The 17548-nt window shown below is 39.1% G+C and overlaps 1 protein-coding gene across 2 annotated transcripts in view; it reads left to right on the top strand.

Annotated features, from left to right (window-relative positions):
- Positions 1-17548, top strand: part of HELB (DNA helicase B) — a 36614-nt gene that overhangs the window by 10751 nt on the left and 8315 nt on the right. The window contains exons 5-11 of one of the 2 annotated variants that reach the window (XM_060194977.1): positions 431-608; positions 2547-2688; positions 6781-6935; positions 10765-10846; positions 11704-11763; positions 14077-14251; positions 15376-15519. In XM_060194977.1, the coding sequence (XP_060050960.1) occupies positions 431-608; positions 2547-2688; positions 6781-6935; positions 10765-10846; positions 11704-11763; positions 14077-14251; positions 15376-15519 (936 nt within the window). Of the gene's footprint in view, positions 1-430; positions 609-2546; positions 2689-6780; positions 6936-10764; positions 10847-11703; positions 11764-14022; positions 14252-15375; positions 15520-17548 lie in introns of both variants that reach the window. The other variant, XM_007516877.3, reaches the window with a different exon arrangement.

Here is a 17548-nt window from a genome sequence, read left to right as displayed (position 1 = left end):
CTTTTTAAAAGACATTTATTTTCAGTGAGAGATACAGAAAGCAGGGAGAGAGCAAGAGAGAGAATGAGTGTGCACACAGCACTGCTCAGCTTATGGTGGTGCTGGGAATTGAACCTGGGATTGCAGAGCCTCAGGTATGGAAGTCTTTTCCATAACTACTATGCTATCTCCCTGGCCCACTTAGGAAGAGCTTTCTTTTGAATTATTTGATTGATTGGTTTGTTTTTAAGAGTTGGTTTATCTCTCCTATGTGTAAATCCATTAAATCTTACATTCTCTATTTTTTTTAGCCATTTCCCTGTATTTTTCTGTCTATACCCCTCCCCCATTTGATAGTATTATTGAAAAAAGTAATATATATATATATATATATATATATATATATATATCCATTTGTAATCCATTCAGAAATTCTCAACTTTGCTTGTAGGTCAACTATAGCTACTACTCATGGAAGGAAAAATCCTCGACCAAGGACAAACCATGGAAGTTTTCCTCCATCAGAGTTCTGGTTGTGGATGAAGGGAGTTTGGTGTCTGTAGGTATCCTCAGATCCGTCCTACGTTTATTGTGTGAGCACTCCAAACTTTCTAAGCTTATTATCCTTGGTAAGTTTGACAGTTGTTAGAATTCTAATGTTTGACTTAGTTCATTGTAGTTAGTAGGTTGTTTAGATCATTTGCTCTTTTTTTTTTTTGGGGGGGGTGCCTATTTCATGAAAGTGGAGAGCCAGTTCTTAGAGCCCATCCTAAAGACTTGCTGAATTCAGCCTGGGCACTCTCCCTAGCAACTTGAGTATCTGGTTGTATTGACTAGGATATTTGCAGAACAGGATGTGAATACAAGAGGCTTCTGAGGGCTTACTGTTTATCACTCAGATGTTGACTATTAAAATAGTGGGGGGGCTGGGTGGTGGTGCACATATTACAGTGTGCAAGGTCTTGCACACCCCCACCCCCACCTACAGATGTTCCTTCCTCTGCCTTCATCTTCCCACTGAATTCTTCTGTCTCTATCTAAAATTAATAATAGATAAAACATTTAAAAATAAATAAACTAGTACAAAGGTCAAACTTGGAGTAAGCTGGGGTCTTAATCATCTGGATTTAATTAAAAGTCTGAATTATAGATCACTTAAAATTCATTTTCAGTTTTTAAGTCAACAGCTTAATTAGACTTCACTTAATTCCTCTTAATTTCTTTTTAATTCTGATGTGATACAGTTGGAGTCCAATAAATCATTTTGTTCAGTAGATTGATCTAGTGAAGAAAAAGATAGAGTTGCATTATAAGAATACAATTACATACAGGTCATTATTAAAGTTATTTGAAAATATTTTACAGGCAGTTGATTCTACTAATGGCTTAAACATTCTCCCAGTTTGCATACAGCATATATTTTTGCCTACTCAAGACCTTTTGTTAGAAGTTAAAAGATGGGAGTCAGGCAGTGGCGCAGTGGGTTAAGCGCACGTGGTGCAAAGTGCAAGGACTGGCGTAAAGATCCCGGTTCCAGCCCCTGGCTTCCCACCTGCAGGGGAGTCGCTTCACAGGCGGTGAAGCAGGTCTGCAGGTGTCTGTCTTTCTATCCCACTCTCTGCCTTCCCCTCCTCTCTCCATTTCTCTCTGTCCTATCCAACAACGACATCAATAACCACAACAATGTTAAACAACAAGGGCAACAAAAGGGAAAATAAATAAATAAATAAATATTTTAAAAAAAGAAGTTAAAAGATTTTTAGTAGTGCAAAACATTATCATTATTTTACTGGAATTTATTAGCAAATGTAGTGAGTCAATCTTATACCTTGTATGTTTGTTTTATTTTTTTGAGACTATATTTTAACTTTATTTTTTTAATTTTTTTATTCAAATTTTAATTTTCCTCAGAGAGATCATGGAGACAATGAGATAATTGTTACTTCTTCTTCTAGAAATGTGAGACTTCTTTGTATGGAAGGAAGATTAGACAGACACCTGTTATTATTACTATTATTATTTTTAATTACCAGATTACTCTTCAGCTCTGGCTTATCATGGTGCAGAGGATTGAACCTGGGACTAAAGGCGTGAGAGTCTGTTTGCATAACCAGTATGCTGTCTACCCTCCACCCTATTTGAGACTATTGATTCTTCCATTTTTAGTAGTAAGTCATTGAGCAAGACTGAGAAAGATGCTAGGTAGATAAAGTATGTGTTTTTTGCTTTTTTTTTTTTTTACATTTTGACTAAAAAAGATCTACCTGTATGAATTGCCTATGATTGTAGATTTGAAAGTTCAACTCAGATATTATTTATTCCGATTATTTTATATCTTGTATTGTCTAGCTTGAATTTTTATGTTAAATATCTTAAAAGACAATGCTAAGTAATTTTAAAGAAAGATTTTGACAGATTTTTTTTTTTTGTCTCCTTCAGAGTAAGTCCTTACAATTACAGTATATATCAATAGTAAGAATAAAAACTATTTCTGAATTTTAGGGCCCCAGTTAGTTGAAACCTAATATGTCTCCCCCACCCCTTTCTTTCCTCTCTCTCTATTCTAGGTGATATTAGACAGTTGCCTAGCATTGAACCTGGTAACTTGTTGAAAGATCTTTTTGACACTCTTAAGTCAAGAAATTGTGCTATTGAACTAAAGACAAACCATAGAGCAGAATCTGAACTAATTGTGGACAATGCTACAAGGTAGTCACTTTTTATTTTTGTTATGTTAAAAATACAAGATAAATAAATATGTATGTGTATATACTTTTGAATTAGAGGGATTCAATGCAGTATATTCACTCTGCTATTTTTAAAAATCATTATATATCTCTTGTCCTACAGAAAAACAAAATTAATATTTCTTATTACTGGCCCAACATTAATTATGATTGAAATTTGAAAAATGAATGTGTTTTCCTGGTTTAAAAAGTCTATGTGTGAATTAAAGTTGCATTGAATTTAGAGACTGGAATAAGCCCAAGGGTAAAAGGACTTGGAAATGAGTTCATTAGAATTCAGGGGAGATAAAAAATTTCTATTTTTGGTAGGGGAACTGGAAGGGGGATAAAAAAATGAATATGGCATTTTATACGTTGATGAATACTGGTGCCAACCTGTGATAGATAACGTAATACTTTTCTTATTTGAGTTTACCTTTTTTTTCAGAATCACTGCATTGGGGCACATGATTTATCAGACAGTTGCGTGAGTGCAACTGCTGACCTTCATGTGCTGAGGTCTGCACACCACTCCCTCCACCACCTTATTTCATGTTGCAGAGCTAGGGCTTCGTGCATGCATGATTCCACTGCTTTGGGCAGCTTTTTCTTTTCTTTTTCTTTCAAGTAGTTAGGTAGATGAAAGACCATATACCATAGCACCAGATCTTCCTCTGGTCCGTGATACCTATGAGACAGTAATGGGTTTCCAACCCAGGTTGTATGCAAAGCAAGGAACCTGGTGAACTTAAAGTAGTAAAGAATCCTTCTCGGGAGTTGGGTTGTAGCGCAGTGGGTTAAGTGCAGGTGGTGCAAAGTGCAAGGACCAGCAAAAGGATCCTGGTTTGAGCCCCTGGCTCCCCCCCTGCAGGGTTGTGGCTTCACAGGTGGTGAAGCAGGTCTGCAGGTGGCTATCTTTCTCTCCCCCTCTCTGTCTTCCCCTCCTCTCTCCATTTCTCTCTGTCTTATCTAACAACGATGACATCAACAACAACAACAATAACTACAACAATAAAAAAACAAGGACAACAAAAAGGAAAAATAAATAAATATTAAAAAAAGAAAGAAAAATGTAAAAAGTGTTTTTTAAAAGAATCCTTCTCTGCCAATACAGAAATAAAGAAGAATCCTTCTCTTTCCTTTGCGTAAGCTTTCAAAATGATCTTCTATGAATTTAGGCGTGGGTCCATAATCCAAATATCAAAAGCACAGTTACTATTTCATAGCATTTATTTATTTAGTTATTTATTTATTCTCCTCCAGGGTTATTGCTGGGCTCGGTGCCTGCACCATGAATCCACCGCTCCTGGAGGCCATTTTTCCCCCTTTTGTTGCCCTTGTTGTTGTAGCCTCGTTGTGGTTATTATTATTGCCATTGTTGATGTCGTTCGTTGTTGGATAGGACAGAGAGAAATGGAGAGAGGAGGGGAAGACAGAGAGGGGGAGAGAAAGATAGACACCTGCAGACCTGCTCCACCCCCTGTGAAGCGACTCCCCTGCAGGTGGGGAGCCGGGGTCTCAAACCGGGATCCTTATGCCGGTCCTTGCGCTTTGCGCCACATACGCTTAACCCACTGCGCCACCGCCCGACCCCCGGAATTTATTTTAAAATTAAACTCTATAGATGTAGTGCGACCTTGTAATAGCGAGAGACTTTATTAATTGGGCCAAATTGGATCTTGGCTTTTGAGTCTGTTGTACAAGATGCTGTTTTTATTGGTTGAGTATTTCCTTTGTTGGATATCAGCAGGAAACTAGAATATTTCCAAACCTGCTCTCCCTATGTCCCTGCCTACTCTGGACAGGATAGTGGGAGTAGAGGAGAGAGGTATAAGATTTTCATAGGAACAGGCTAGGCGATGTGGTTTCTTATTAAAACACAGAAAGGCCAGGATGTAGCCCTGCAGTAGAGCTCTTACTTTGCATTATGAGACCTTAGGTACAGTCCCTGACATCACATATATACTCCACTGATACCTCTTATATTAAAAAATATATATTAAGAAAAGTAACTAATTGGATTGTGTGATGTTCTTTGCTGATAACCCTTCTACTACTACTGAAAGGGCTCCTCTGTTTTTAAGTGTTGATACATGATAGATCACTTTATTTTTACTTTTTAGAATATTTTATGTATTCCCTTATTGGATAGAGTCAAAGAGAAACTGACATGGAAGTGGGAGATAGAGACATCTTCACCTTTGGGGCCAAGTGGTGGTGCAGCTGGTTAAACACACGTGTTACAATGTACAAGGACCCAGGTTTAAGCTCCTGGTTCCTGACTCCAGGGGGAAAACTTTGCAAGTGGTGAAGCAGGGCTACAGGTGTCTCCCTGTCTTTGTCTCTGTCTGTCTCCCCCTTCCCTCTCAATTTCTGGCTGTCTCTTTCCAATAAATAAATAAAGATAATAACATAAAAGGAGAGAGAGAGAGAGAGTATTGATTCACCACTCTTGAAGCTTCTCCTCTACAGGAGGGCATCAGGGACTTGAACCTGGATCTTTGTACTTAGTAGCATGTTTATTCAACTAAGTGTGCCAGCACCTGGGTCACTTTAGTGTCTGAACAACTTGGAACAATCTACTGCACAGTAGATTTCTTAGAATTTACTTTTAATGTGAAACGGGGATTTCAGTAACGCTTTTGAGTACAGTTTAGACTGAGCTTCCTAATTTTCAACATTTTTCTTCTTTTTAATGCTTCACCAGGGAATGTAATGAGGATTGGGGTGTGTGTGTGTGTGTGTGTGTGTTTGTGTGTGTGTGTGTGTGTGTGTGTGTGTCACAGAGAGAGACAGATAGATACCATAACTGAGTAACCTTCCCAGCCCAATATTTTTATTTCTGTATACTGAGAGAAAAAGCAGGAGAGAGCTAGTGATAGACAGACACTAAAGTACCGTTTTAAAACCTTTGAGGCTCCTTTGTACTGTCTGTAGTACTTCCATGCGGTGCCAGGATCAAGCCCAGGGCCTTATACGTGACACAGTGTACACTCCACTATCTCCCAGCCCCTCATCATGTCTTCTTAGATTAGGAGTGTTCAGCACTGGCTATAGATATTAGCTATAGTATCTGTATATATAATCTGGCTATAGACACTAGCACATCATTTCCCTTTTGAATTTTATTTATTTCTATTAGTGATTTAATATTGATTTACAAAATTATGAGACACAGGTATAATTCTACTCTGTCCCTACCACCAGAGTCCTGTGTCCCCATTCCCTCCATTGGAAACAACAGTTCTCCCAGAGTCACAGATATGGGTTGACTATTACTGATATAACTATCTATATTTATATATACATTTGCCCATTTCTTCCTATGGTCCTGTCTTCCCTTCTTTCCTAAGTCATACCTACACCTATTACTACGTCCAAATGTCCTTCCTTTTTTCCTCTTCTCTCACTAGGTCTTGGGGTCTTGATAGAACTGGAGTTCAGAACTCTCTAGTCATCTTCTTCTAATATTGCTCCCCCTCTGGGGATATGGATCTGTATTCTTTTGGAGATGCAGAAGGTTGGAGTTCTGACTAGGCCCCCTGTAATTTTTTCTAACCAGGTGTGTCACCACCCAACCCCCTACTTCACTGTGTCTAATGCATGTATGGGTGGTCCTAGTATCTGCTAATGGGTATTAGTGATTAATAACAATCTTAGTGGAGCTGGGCGGTGGTGCAGTGGGTTAAGCACACATAGTAGGAAGCTTAAGGACTAGCTCGAGGATCCTGGTTCAAGCCCCTGGCTCCCCACCTGCGGGGGAGGAGGTCACTTCACAAGTGGTGAAGCAGGTCTGCAGGTGTCTGTCTTTCTCCCTCTGTCTTCCCCGCCTTTCTCAGTTTCTCTCTGTCTTATCTATCCAACACAACAATGGGGGAAAAAGGCCTCCAGGAGCAGTAGATTCATAGTGCAGGCACAGAGCCCCAGCGATAACCCTGGAGGCAAAAAAAAAAAAATTTTTTTTTCACCAACCCTTTGTTTAAAAATAAATAAATAATAAAATTTTAGCTGTGTTCCACTATGAGGGTATTTTGGGATACTAATATTCTTGCTAAATATTTTACCATTATTTCAGAATCTCAAGACGTGAATTTCCAAAATTTGATGCAGAATTGAATATCTCTGATAATTCAGCACTCCCACTCTCAATTCAAGATAAAACATTTATTTTTATCAGACTTCCAGAAGAGGATGCCAGTTCTCAGTTATCAAAAAGTGATCATCGTTCTCGTAAGTACAAACATCTGTAATAGGTAAGATTAAGTATTTCAGTTTTGTAATATAGCTATTAAATGGCCAGTTATAATTGTATTATTCTGATGGCAAAGATAAATATTGGTAGTAAAAACTTAGGCAAATAAGTAAGCTAGTCTACTAGTCCTCAAAAGCAGGCAACCCTAGTGTTGGAAAAACAGTTAAGTGCTTGACACATTCATAGTAAATTAGGCTTGGTAAATATTTATTGAGTGAATAAATAGATAGTGGTGACTTTAGCTTAAAATAAAGCAAGTTCCTGGTAACCCATACTCATTAAGGAGAAGGTATGCCTTAATTAATGAACTTTTCTTTTTATAAGAATTTGAAAAGTGGGAGTTGGGTGGTAGTGCAGTGGGTTAAGCGCAGGTGGCACAAAGCACAAGGACTGGAGTAAGGATCCCGGTTCAAGCCCCGGCTCCCCACTTTGCAGGGGAGTCACTTCACAAGCGATGAAGCAGGTCTGCAGGTGTCTCTCTTTCTCTCCCTCTCTCTATCTCCTCTTCCTTTCTCCATTTTTCTCTGTCCTATCCAACATCATCAATAACTACAACAATAAAACAACAAGGGCAACAAAAAAGAATAAATAAATAAATAAATAAAAGAATTTGAAAAGTAAACATTAGTTATTTTTGAGCATATGTTGTGGGGGGAGGGAAAGAGTGACTATTAAACTGTTGTTGAGTTCCTAATAGTTTTTTAAAAACTCACATGCATTTTTCCCCCCATGAGTGGAGACCCTGTTCTATGATAATAAATGAAACAGTTTTATCTGTAAGCTTTTTCTCTTCTATGTGACCAGTCTCAATTCCCTTGGATTCATCTTCACTTATTTTTGACCATATTCCTTTTGCCTTTCTAAGTGGGATCATATAAATGCAAAGTAACCTATTGTTGTTTCTTGTTTCCCCTGTGGGTTATAGAAATTATCTGAGGGGCAGGCGGTGGCACACCTGATTAAGTGCACACACACATTACTATGCATGAGGACCAAGGTTTGAGATCCCACTCTACCCGCAAGGGGCAGGGAATGCATCACAAATGGCGAGGCAGGCCTATAGATGTCTTTCTTTCTCAATTTCTGTCTATCCTGTCAAATATAAAAAGGGAAAAAGAAAAGAAAAATGGCCACTGGAAGTGGTGGAACTGTTGTACAGGCACCAAGCCTCAGCATAACCCTGATGGCAATTAAAAAAAAGAAGAAAAAAGTTTATTTCTATATTTATTAGAAAAAAATTGAATGAACACATGAGTAAACATTTCTCTGTACTCTTCCTCTTTGCACTTCCCTAAGACAGTTCTTTTATTTTTTTTTCTTTATTGGGAGATTAATGGTTTACAATTGACAGTTTACATGTGTAACATTTCCCAGTTTTCCACATAACAATACAACCCCCACTAGGTCCTCCTCTGCCATCATGTTCCAGGACCTGAACCCTCTCCCTCACCCCAGAGTCTTTTACTTTGGTGCAATACGCCAATTCCAGTCCAAGTTCTGCTTAGTGATTTCCCTTCTGAACTTGTTTTTCAACTTCTGTCTATGAGTGAGATCGTCCCAATATTCATCCTTTTCCCTAAGACAATTCTACAAAGGTCATGCACAATAGTAAGAGCTTGGGTGTTTATCCTTTCAGACCTTGTAGTATCTACTACAAGCATACATTACTTATTTTTACATAATCAGATTATAAGATGCATATTGTTTTGTGGCTTGGTTCTTATTAAACATACTGTGACTAATAGCTGATGATTACTCTCATATGTGTGCTAGTAGGTGCTTGTATAGATGAAGAACATGAGACTCAGATGTTTATATAACTTGCTATTGTTGCCACTCCGTTTAGATCTGCAGAAGCCGTCATTTTATTCTGACATTATTTACACTAATGAGAATGCACATAAAAAAAGTCACCTGTTTCAGAATGGTAGCAGAGCTCAGCTAATGCTGCTTTTCTACCTTAATTAAGGACTTCTGTTGGAAAATTAGTCTCTTTTTTAAGTGAATTGAATAAATATTCCTTCAAGAGGCATATAGTTCTTTTCCATTAATAACTGAGTAAGTTATACTCACTATTGCTATGTACAGGGACTGAAGATGGGCTTCAGAGCTGGGCTAGAAATGCAGAGGTGTTAAAAGGGAATACTTTTCAATCAATGCAATGCAATGTACTTATTGATCTGTGAAATGTATAGAGAGTGAACAAAACCAGGGTTCAGAAGAGCACCATTATGCACTGTACAAGAAATAATACTCTGAGATTTTTGGAAATTTTTGTACTACAAGGCCAAGAGTGGGCTGGGGTTGAGCTGAATCTTGGTTGTTTTTTTTAGTGATAATCCTAGTTTCATGGGATGGGGGGAGGGTGGAGAATGAAGGATTTTATGAACAGTTAGCCCCCCTCTTTTTTTTCCTTAGGGTTTTTCATTTCCTTATGACTCATTTACTGTGAGACAGTCTTACAGAAACCTGGGATATTGTTACTCTTGTTTCTCTTGAGAACTGTTAGCAGTTTTTTTTTAATTTTTAAAAATATTTATTTATTCCCTTTTGTTGCCCTTGTTGTTTTTATTATTATAGTTATCATTATTGTTGTTATTGTTGGATAGGACAGAGAGAAATGGAGAGAGGAGGGGAAGTCAGAGGGGGAGAGAAAGATAGACACCTGCAGACCTGCTTCACTGCTTGTGAAGTGACTCCCCTGCAGGTGGGGAGCTGGGGGCTGGAACCTGGATTCTTACGCTGGTCCTTGGCGCTTTGCGCCACATGCGCTTAATCTGCTGTGCTACCACCCGACTTCCATGCTAGCAGTTTTGTTATGTTGCTAAGAGAGGTTAGAGGAAGCTGCTTCCCAGTGCTGTGGACATGAAATTATAAGGCTTAGCAACCTGTCTGCCAGTGTATTATGCTTCCAGTATTTTTGACATTTTGGTCATTTTTATCTATCAATGGATCTATCCAGATGTAATCTTATCTAAGGTCAAAAAAGAGCTGTAGGTTATTCACAGAGTATCCAGTAGGGAATTGACTTGGGCATTCCTAAAATGGATACTAAAAGTAACCTTTTAGTTTATTCAGTCTAGGGATCCTCAGGACAAGACAACTGTGATTGGGATGAAGGGGTGGGGAATTGTGGTGTTTTGGGATTAGCTATTTTTCCAACCATTTGGAGAAGTATCCTAAAACTTTATGCTAGAGGGCAGAGGATAGATAGCATAATGGTACAAACAGACTCTCATGCCTGAGGCTCCGAAGTCCCAGTTTCAATCCCTTATGTCACCATAAGCCAGAGCGGAACAAGCAAATAAATAAGTAAAATAACAACAACAACAATAATAAAAGGCTTTATGCTGGTATGTACCAGTTAAATTTCTGCTCAAATGGTAATTTACTACTGGTACTGATTATCACTTAAGACAGAAAGAATGTCCTACATTAGTAATTTGGTTGCTTATTTTGTTCTCTTGCTATTATTTTAAATTCAGCATTTACAAGCTGTCAGTAAGTCAGTGTGATTTTTCTACAAATATAAGACGCCCCTGGCTAGTGATTAGCTTCTCTGTTGAGGGCAATAGTCTGGAACCTATTTTTCTCTTGGTCTGGCTGAGGCACTGTATGGATGTCAGGAATGAAGTTGATGTTCCTCAGTTGATCTTTGTCTTCTATTTGGTGAGGTGTTTTTTCAGTGTCCCTCCACCCCCAACCTCCACATACACACCAGCAAGGATTTTTAAATAGTCTCTCTCTTAAAAACAGTGTTTAAATTAGTGCTTGCTTCTGTTAATTTTTTCTCTCTTAAATTACCAGATTTATATTCTGCGGTAACAACTTTACTCAAGGAAGAGGACCTCAAAGATGCAAAAACATCACAATTTATTGCCTTTAGAAAGTAAAGCATTTACAATATTCTTGTGTGTGTGTGAGTGTGTGTGTATGTTTCTAGTCTTAACTTCTTAACTTATTGGCTAGGGAGATAGCATAACGGCTATGCAAAGAACCTCCATGCCTGAGGCTCTGAGTTCCTAGGTTCAATCCTCAGCATCACCATAATAAGCCAGAACTGAGCAGTACTCTGGTTTATAAAATAATAATAAGGGGGGGGGCTGGGCCATGTGCACAGCAAGTTAAGTGCACATGGTGCAAAGTGCGCTGACCAGAGCACAGATCCCAGTTTGAGCCCCAGATTCCCACCTGCAGGGGGGTCATTTCATAAGCGGTGAAGCAGGTCTGAAGATGTCTATCTTTCTCTCCCCCTCTCTGTCTTCCCCTCCTCTCATGATTTCTCTCTGTCCTATCCAACAATAGCAGTGACAACAATAAAAATAATAATAATGACAACAAAAATGGGAGAAAATGGCCTCTAGGAACAGTGGATTTGTAGTGCAGGCACAGAGCCTCAATGATAACCCTGGAGGCAAAATAATAATAATTTATTAATATCAACATTATTGGATGCATTATTACAATACTGACATTAACAGGATACATCACTGTTGCTTCTCTTATTTTGTTGTGATTATATGTTAGATATGGTGGAGGCCAGTTTCTCAACAGGAAGCTTTCTTCCAAGTAGTTTATTTGGGAACACTCGGAAGGTTTGTGTTATGATAAAAATTACAAAATACCTCCTCCTGGAGAAAGTGTTGGAAACTTCTCATGGTATCCAGGGCATCATAATTATTGATAACAAAAATAAGCACACAACAGGTGCCATAGAGCTGACCCTGGCATTTCCATGTGTTTCAGACAAGACTGTGATATCATCAATGCCTGCTGTTGCAAGCACTACACAGGCCATCTGATCAAGTGAGTGTTTCAAAAAAAAAAAGGGAGGGGGACCTTTGAGGATTGCCCTACTTTGTTTTGCAGTTCTTTGTTTGTTTTGACATTTGGTACCTGCTGCCAGGTCCCATCCCCGCCCCCTCCCCATCTTTTGTGATATATAATCTCTCCCATAAGGTATATTACCTATCCTTAGGAATGTAAGTTTTGGTAGTCAGTGTAATAGTAAAACTAAAGGGTGCAGTCTCCCCCGTGGTTTCTAGATTGGCCAGCTCTAGCTTCTCCAAGATGAGTGTAGGAAACGTGGGAGGACTTTTACAAATTGTGTCCAAGCACCTTTGCAAAAGGATGGCTGCGGAGAGCACCTCAGTGGCCATCCATCAGAGTAATATGAGTGTAGAAATGTCCCTCTGTTTACACAGAGAAAGAATGAACTCCCTTTTCTTGCCTTTATCAACACAGACTATCATTGAGTATCATGAACCTTGGGGTGTGTAAGTTACAGGAGAAGTGCCTTATGTGTTGAGGGAAGAGAGACAAAAAAAAAAAAAAAAAAAAAGTCAGGTAGTCTAACGAAGGCCTAAAAAGGATGAAGTGTCTCTTCTGGATCCCAGTAACTGTACTATTGGACAGGTAACTTTGTTTTCCTTATACATTAGGAAAGGATACTTAACACACAGTTTCCCTTATAGACTTGTAAGGTTGAAATGAAGTGTAATACACCTAACACGGTTAGTGTTAGAGTAGCTGGTAAATCACTAGCGTTTATTCAGTTTACTGCTGTTATCCTGGTGTAGTGTGATAATTATTTTACAGTAGAATTTTTTATTTATTTTACAGTAGAATTTTGTGTAAGTGCCACATGAGCTGAAATGGGCTTACTGATAGGAGATCTTAGAAAGGAAAGATTACATTTAAAAAAATAGACTCAGGGAGCCGAGTGATGATGAACCTGGTGAGTGCACTTGTTACAATGTAGAAGGACCCTGGTTCAAGCCCCTGGTCTCCACCTTCAGAGGAAAAACTTTGAGAGCATTAAAACTGTATTGCAGGGGGTCGGGCGGTGGCGCAGTAGGTTAAGCGCACGTGGCGCAATGCGCAGGGACCGCGTAAGGATCCCGGTTCGAGCCCCCGGCTCCCCACCTGCAGGGGAGTCGCTTCACAGGCGGTGAAGCAGGTCTGCAGGTGTCTATCTTTCTCTCCCCCTCTCTCTGTCTTCCCCTCCTCTCTCCATTTCTCTCTGTCCTATCCAACAACAAAGCAACGTCAACAATGGCAATAATAACCGCAACGAGGCTGCAACAAGTAGGGCAACAAAAGGGGAAATCCATCCCCAGGAGCGGTGGATTCATGGTGCAGGCACTGAGCCCAGCAATAACCCTGGAGGAAAAAAAAAAAAAATGTATTGCAGGTGTCTCTTCTCCCTATCTCCCTGTCCCCACTCAGTTTTTCCCTATTCTACCCAATAAATAAGATTTAAAATAAATAAATATTGGGTTGTTGGAAAAGCCATGATATTTCTCTGTGTATTTCTATGCAAAAATGTGCCATGACTTTTCCAATAACCTAATAAAAATAAAAAGTCAATTCAGATTGTTGACAACTTTTTTTTTTTTTTTTGGCAGGGAAGCTGTATTTCTTTATTTTTCTTTTTTTTTTTCTTTATTTTTTATTAAAGAAAGGATTAATTAACAAAACCATAGGGTAGGAGGGGTACAACTCCACACAATTCCCACCGCCCAATCTCCATATCCCACCCCCTCCCCCGATAGCTTTCCCATTCTCTATCCCTCTGGGAGCATGGACCCAGGGTCATTGAGGGTTGCAGAAGGTAGAAGGTCTGGCTTCTGTAATTGCTTCCCCGCTGAACATGGGCGTTGACTGGTCGGTCCATACTCCCAGTCTGCCTCTCTCTTTCCCTAGTAGGATGGGTCTCTGGGGAAGCTGAGCTCCAGGACACATTGGTGGTGTCTTCAATCCAGGGAATGTTGACAACTTTTAGAATATAGAGGAAAGAAGCAACATCAACTTTGATGTCAAGATTTCTAACTTTGAAAAAATTTATCTGGGAAATGTCATTGAGTTTGAGAGCTATAAAAAAGCATCAGATCATAACTGTGGGAGCCTGATTTCTTTGTGATCTTTGGACAACAAAAGTGAATTAAAAAGAGTGGGGAAATTATTTTGAGAATTGGATTGGACCTGACTAGGAGTTAATGTTTGAACAAAATAGAATGGAAAAAATTCCAGACTTTCATAATGTGTTATTATTTTCTATCCCAGAGACCACCGGAATAGATTTGAATTTGGAATTGATGATAAAATTTGTTGTACCAGGAATGCATATCTTTCAGACTTACTCCCTGGAAATACCCTTAGTAGTCAACAAAATAATGACCTAGAGGCCAGTGGTAAAGACTTTAATGCTACTCCACAAGGTTCTACTAATAGTAAACATGACTTTGAAAGTGGTCTTCGTCTCTGCAATGGAGAAATATTTTTCATAACAAATGTAAGTGATACATCTGAACCTCTTAGAGATGTATTTGAGCTTTTTATTACACTAGGATTGATTCAGAATGTGTTATACCAGCATCAGTTGTCCTTCTTTCATTAAAAAGAAAATCCACCTTACTTATTTTTATTTTATTTTATTATTTTATTTTTTTGTTCCCAGGGTTATTGCTAGGGCTCAGTGCCAATCCACTGCTCCTGGTGTCCATTTTTTCTGTTGTTGTTGTTATTTATTTATTTTACCAGAGCACTGTTCAGCTCTGGTTTATGGTGATGCAGGGGATTGAACCTGGGACATTGGAGCCACAGGCATGAGAGTCTCTTTGCATAATCATTGTGCTATCTACCCCCCCATTCCTGTTATTGTTGTTGCTGCTACTGTTGTAGTTGGATGGACCAGAGAGAAATCAGTAGAGATGGGGAAGACAGAGATGGGGAGAGAAAGATAGACACCTGCAGACCTGCTTCACCTCTTGTGAACTGACCCCCCCGTCCCCCGTGCAGGTGGGGAGCCAGGGACTCAAACTGGGATCTTTGTGCCAGTCCTTGTGCCTTGCGCTATGTGTGCTTAACCCAGTGCGCTACTGCCAGACCCCCATTTTTATTTTAATGAGAGAAAGATATATAGAGAAAGACTGGAGAGCACTGCTGAGCTCTGGCTTGTGCTTGTCCTAGGGACTGAATCTGGGACTCTGCAGTCTCAGGCAAGAAGTCTTTTGTATAAATATTATGCTGTCTCCCCATCCCCTCTTTTTATAATTTATTAATGATATTGCGTATATCTTGTAAGGAATATACAACAAGGGCAAAAAAAAGGAAAATAATTTTTTTAAAGGTTTAGATTTTGTCATAGAAAGACAATAATAGACTATTCTCTACAGAATCAAATTAAGGTTAGGTTTTAAGGGCTAAAAACTTTCACTTGTCAAGATATTTGCATATGTATGTATTCAGTTTGTGCTTAAGTATAGATTTTAAGCCTCTTTAACAACTTTTAGCTACTCAATGAATATACATACTATTTTCTTTATAAAATAAGTAAAGAGATAAACTCTCTTCTCTCTCTATGTATATATCTATGCATTTGTATGTAAACATACACAATTATTGTTTTGGTGATAGGATATAACTGATGTAACTTTTGGAAGGAAAAGAATTGTGACCATTAGTAATATGGCTGGCTTGGAAGTAACTGTGGACTTTGAGAAGCTGTTACGCTACTGCCATATAAAACATGCCTGGGCACGAACTATTCACACTTTTCAGGTAAGAATGAATTTTGGGGCATGGAGGTGGCTTAGTGGTAGAGTTCATGACTTTCCTATGGGGAGCCCTGGGTTTGGTAGCCAACACAGCATAGAATGAAGTGCTCTGGTCTTTCTACTTTGTAATTAAAATAAATAAATAAATAACCGATTTAAAAAAAAGAGAGGGGGAAGGGGGGGTAGCATAATGGTTATGCAAAACAAATTCTCATACCTGAGGCTTGGATGTTCCAGGATCAATCGCCCATACCATCATTATCCAGAGCTGAACAGTGTTGTGGTCAAAACAAACAAAACAAAACACCACCAACAAAAACACACTTTCAATACAACTATTTAGATAGCTTTTGCCAAACATGGAGTTCCTAGTATTATTATTATTTTCTTAATTAGAGAACGAAATATACAAAGATAGGGAAAACACTATATAGACATTAATCTTTTGCTCTTTTCTTGCTTCCTTCAGACCTTGCTTTATTTTCTTTGAGGCCCCTTCTGTCAGGCAAAGCATTGTCCTTTTGTTTCTGCCACCAGTATCACTTGGCATGACAATGATCTTAATTAAAAGTGTTTGTTTTGGGTCTTTGTTGACCTAGATTTTGATTTGGGAAAAAACAAAATGCCATCTATACAGATATGTATACATGTAAACACAAATACCATATATATGTGTACACACACACACACAGACACACACACATTTCCCCCACCAACCAGGGACTTTACTGCTCTGAGCTGATTTTTTTCAAGTAGAGTACAGAGAGAAATAGACACCACAGCACCGAAATCTCATTGTAACGGGAACTGGGCTCAAACTTGGGTTGAATGCATAGCAAAGCAGGCACACTGCCCAGGTGAACTATCTTACTGGACTGTTGCTGACTTTCTTGCATCTTCTTAAACTTCTTGCCTGAAGCATTTCCCTCCCCTCACTCAGACCTTCTCACCTCCTCAGAAGTGACTTCAGTTCTGGATTTGTCTACTGCTAGAAACAAGGAGTATTAGAATGTTTGTATTTTTGCAGTTTTGCTTTTTTGTTTGTTTACTGAGCTTTATTGGGATATAATTTGAATATGAATTTTAACTACAGCATTAGATGAATTTTGACACGTCTCCCCCACCCCTTCCTCTATAAGGCAACTGGTACTTTATCCGTGAATCACTCTAAGAAATTGCCTCTAAGAAATCACTGTCGGCACAATACTGTTAGTTATATGCTTTTTTTTTTTTTTTTTTTTAGAATTCAGCAGTTTCTCTATAAGTGTACTTTTTTCTGTCACAGAATCTAATTCTAGAACCATCTTGTGTTTGATGCAGCTTGCTTTTAAACTCTATTTTTAATGCTCTTGAATCCTCAAAAGTTATGTGTGACTATTAACTTGTTTCCTTGTTTTGAGTTTTCTGGTGTAGGTTTGTTATTTAATGACTAAGCTACATCAACTTACATTTTTTGTTTGTTTATGGAGATAGGGTCTCATGTGGGTGATTTCACTACTCTGGTCACAGCAGTGGAGCAATGGAAACTTCTGGTGGGACTGGGTGGGGGCTCACCTGGTTGAGTGCGCAGGTTACAGTGCACAAGGGTTCAGGCCCCCAGTTCCCACCTGCAGGGGAAGAAGCTTTGTGAGTGGTGAAGCAGTGTTGGCAGGTGTCTCTCTGTCTCTCTCCCTCTCTATCTCCCCCTACCCTCTTGATGTCAGACTGCCTCTATCCAATAAATAAATAAAGATAATTAAAACCATAAAAAGGGGAGTCGGGCGGTGGCTCAGCAGGTTAAGCGCACGTGGCACAAAGCGCAAGGACTGGTGGAAGGATCCCAGTTTGAGCCGCTGGCTCCCCATCTGCAGGAGAGTCGCTTCACAGGCGGTGAAGCAGGTCTACAGGTGTCTCTCTTTCTCTCCCCCTCTCTGTCTTCCCCTCCTCTCTCCATTTCTCTGTTCTATCCAACAATGATGACATCAATAACAACAACAATAAAACAACAATGGCAACAAAAGGGAATAAACAAATAAATATATATATATAAAACT

This window comes from Erinaceus europaeus, chromosome 7, assembly GCF_950295315.1.
Source record: "Erinaceus europaeus chromosome 7, mEriEur2.1, whole genome shotgun sequence".
Lineage (NCBI taxonomy): Eukaryota > Metazoa > Chordata > Mammalia > Eulipotyphla > Erinaceidae > Erinaceus > Erinaceus europaeus.
This window is presented reverse-complemented; position numbering and strand designations above follow the sequence as displayed.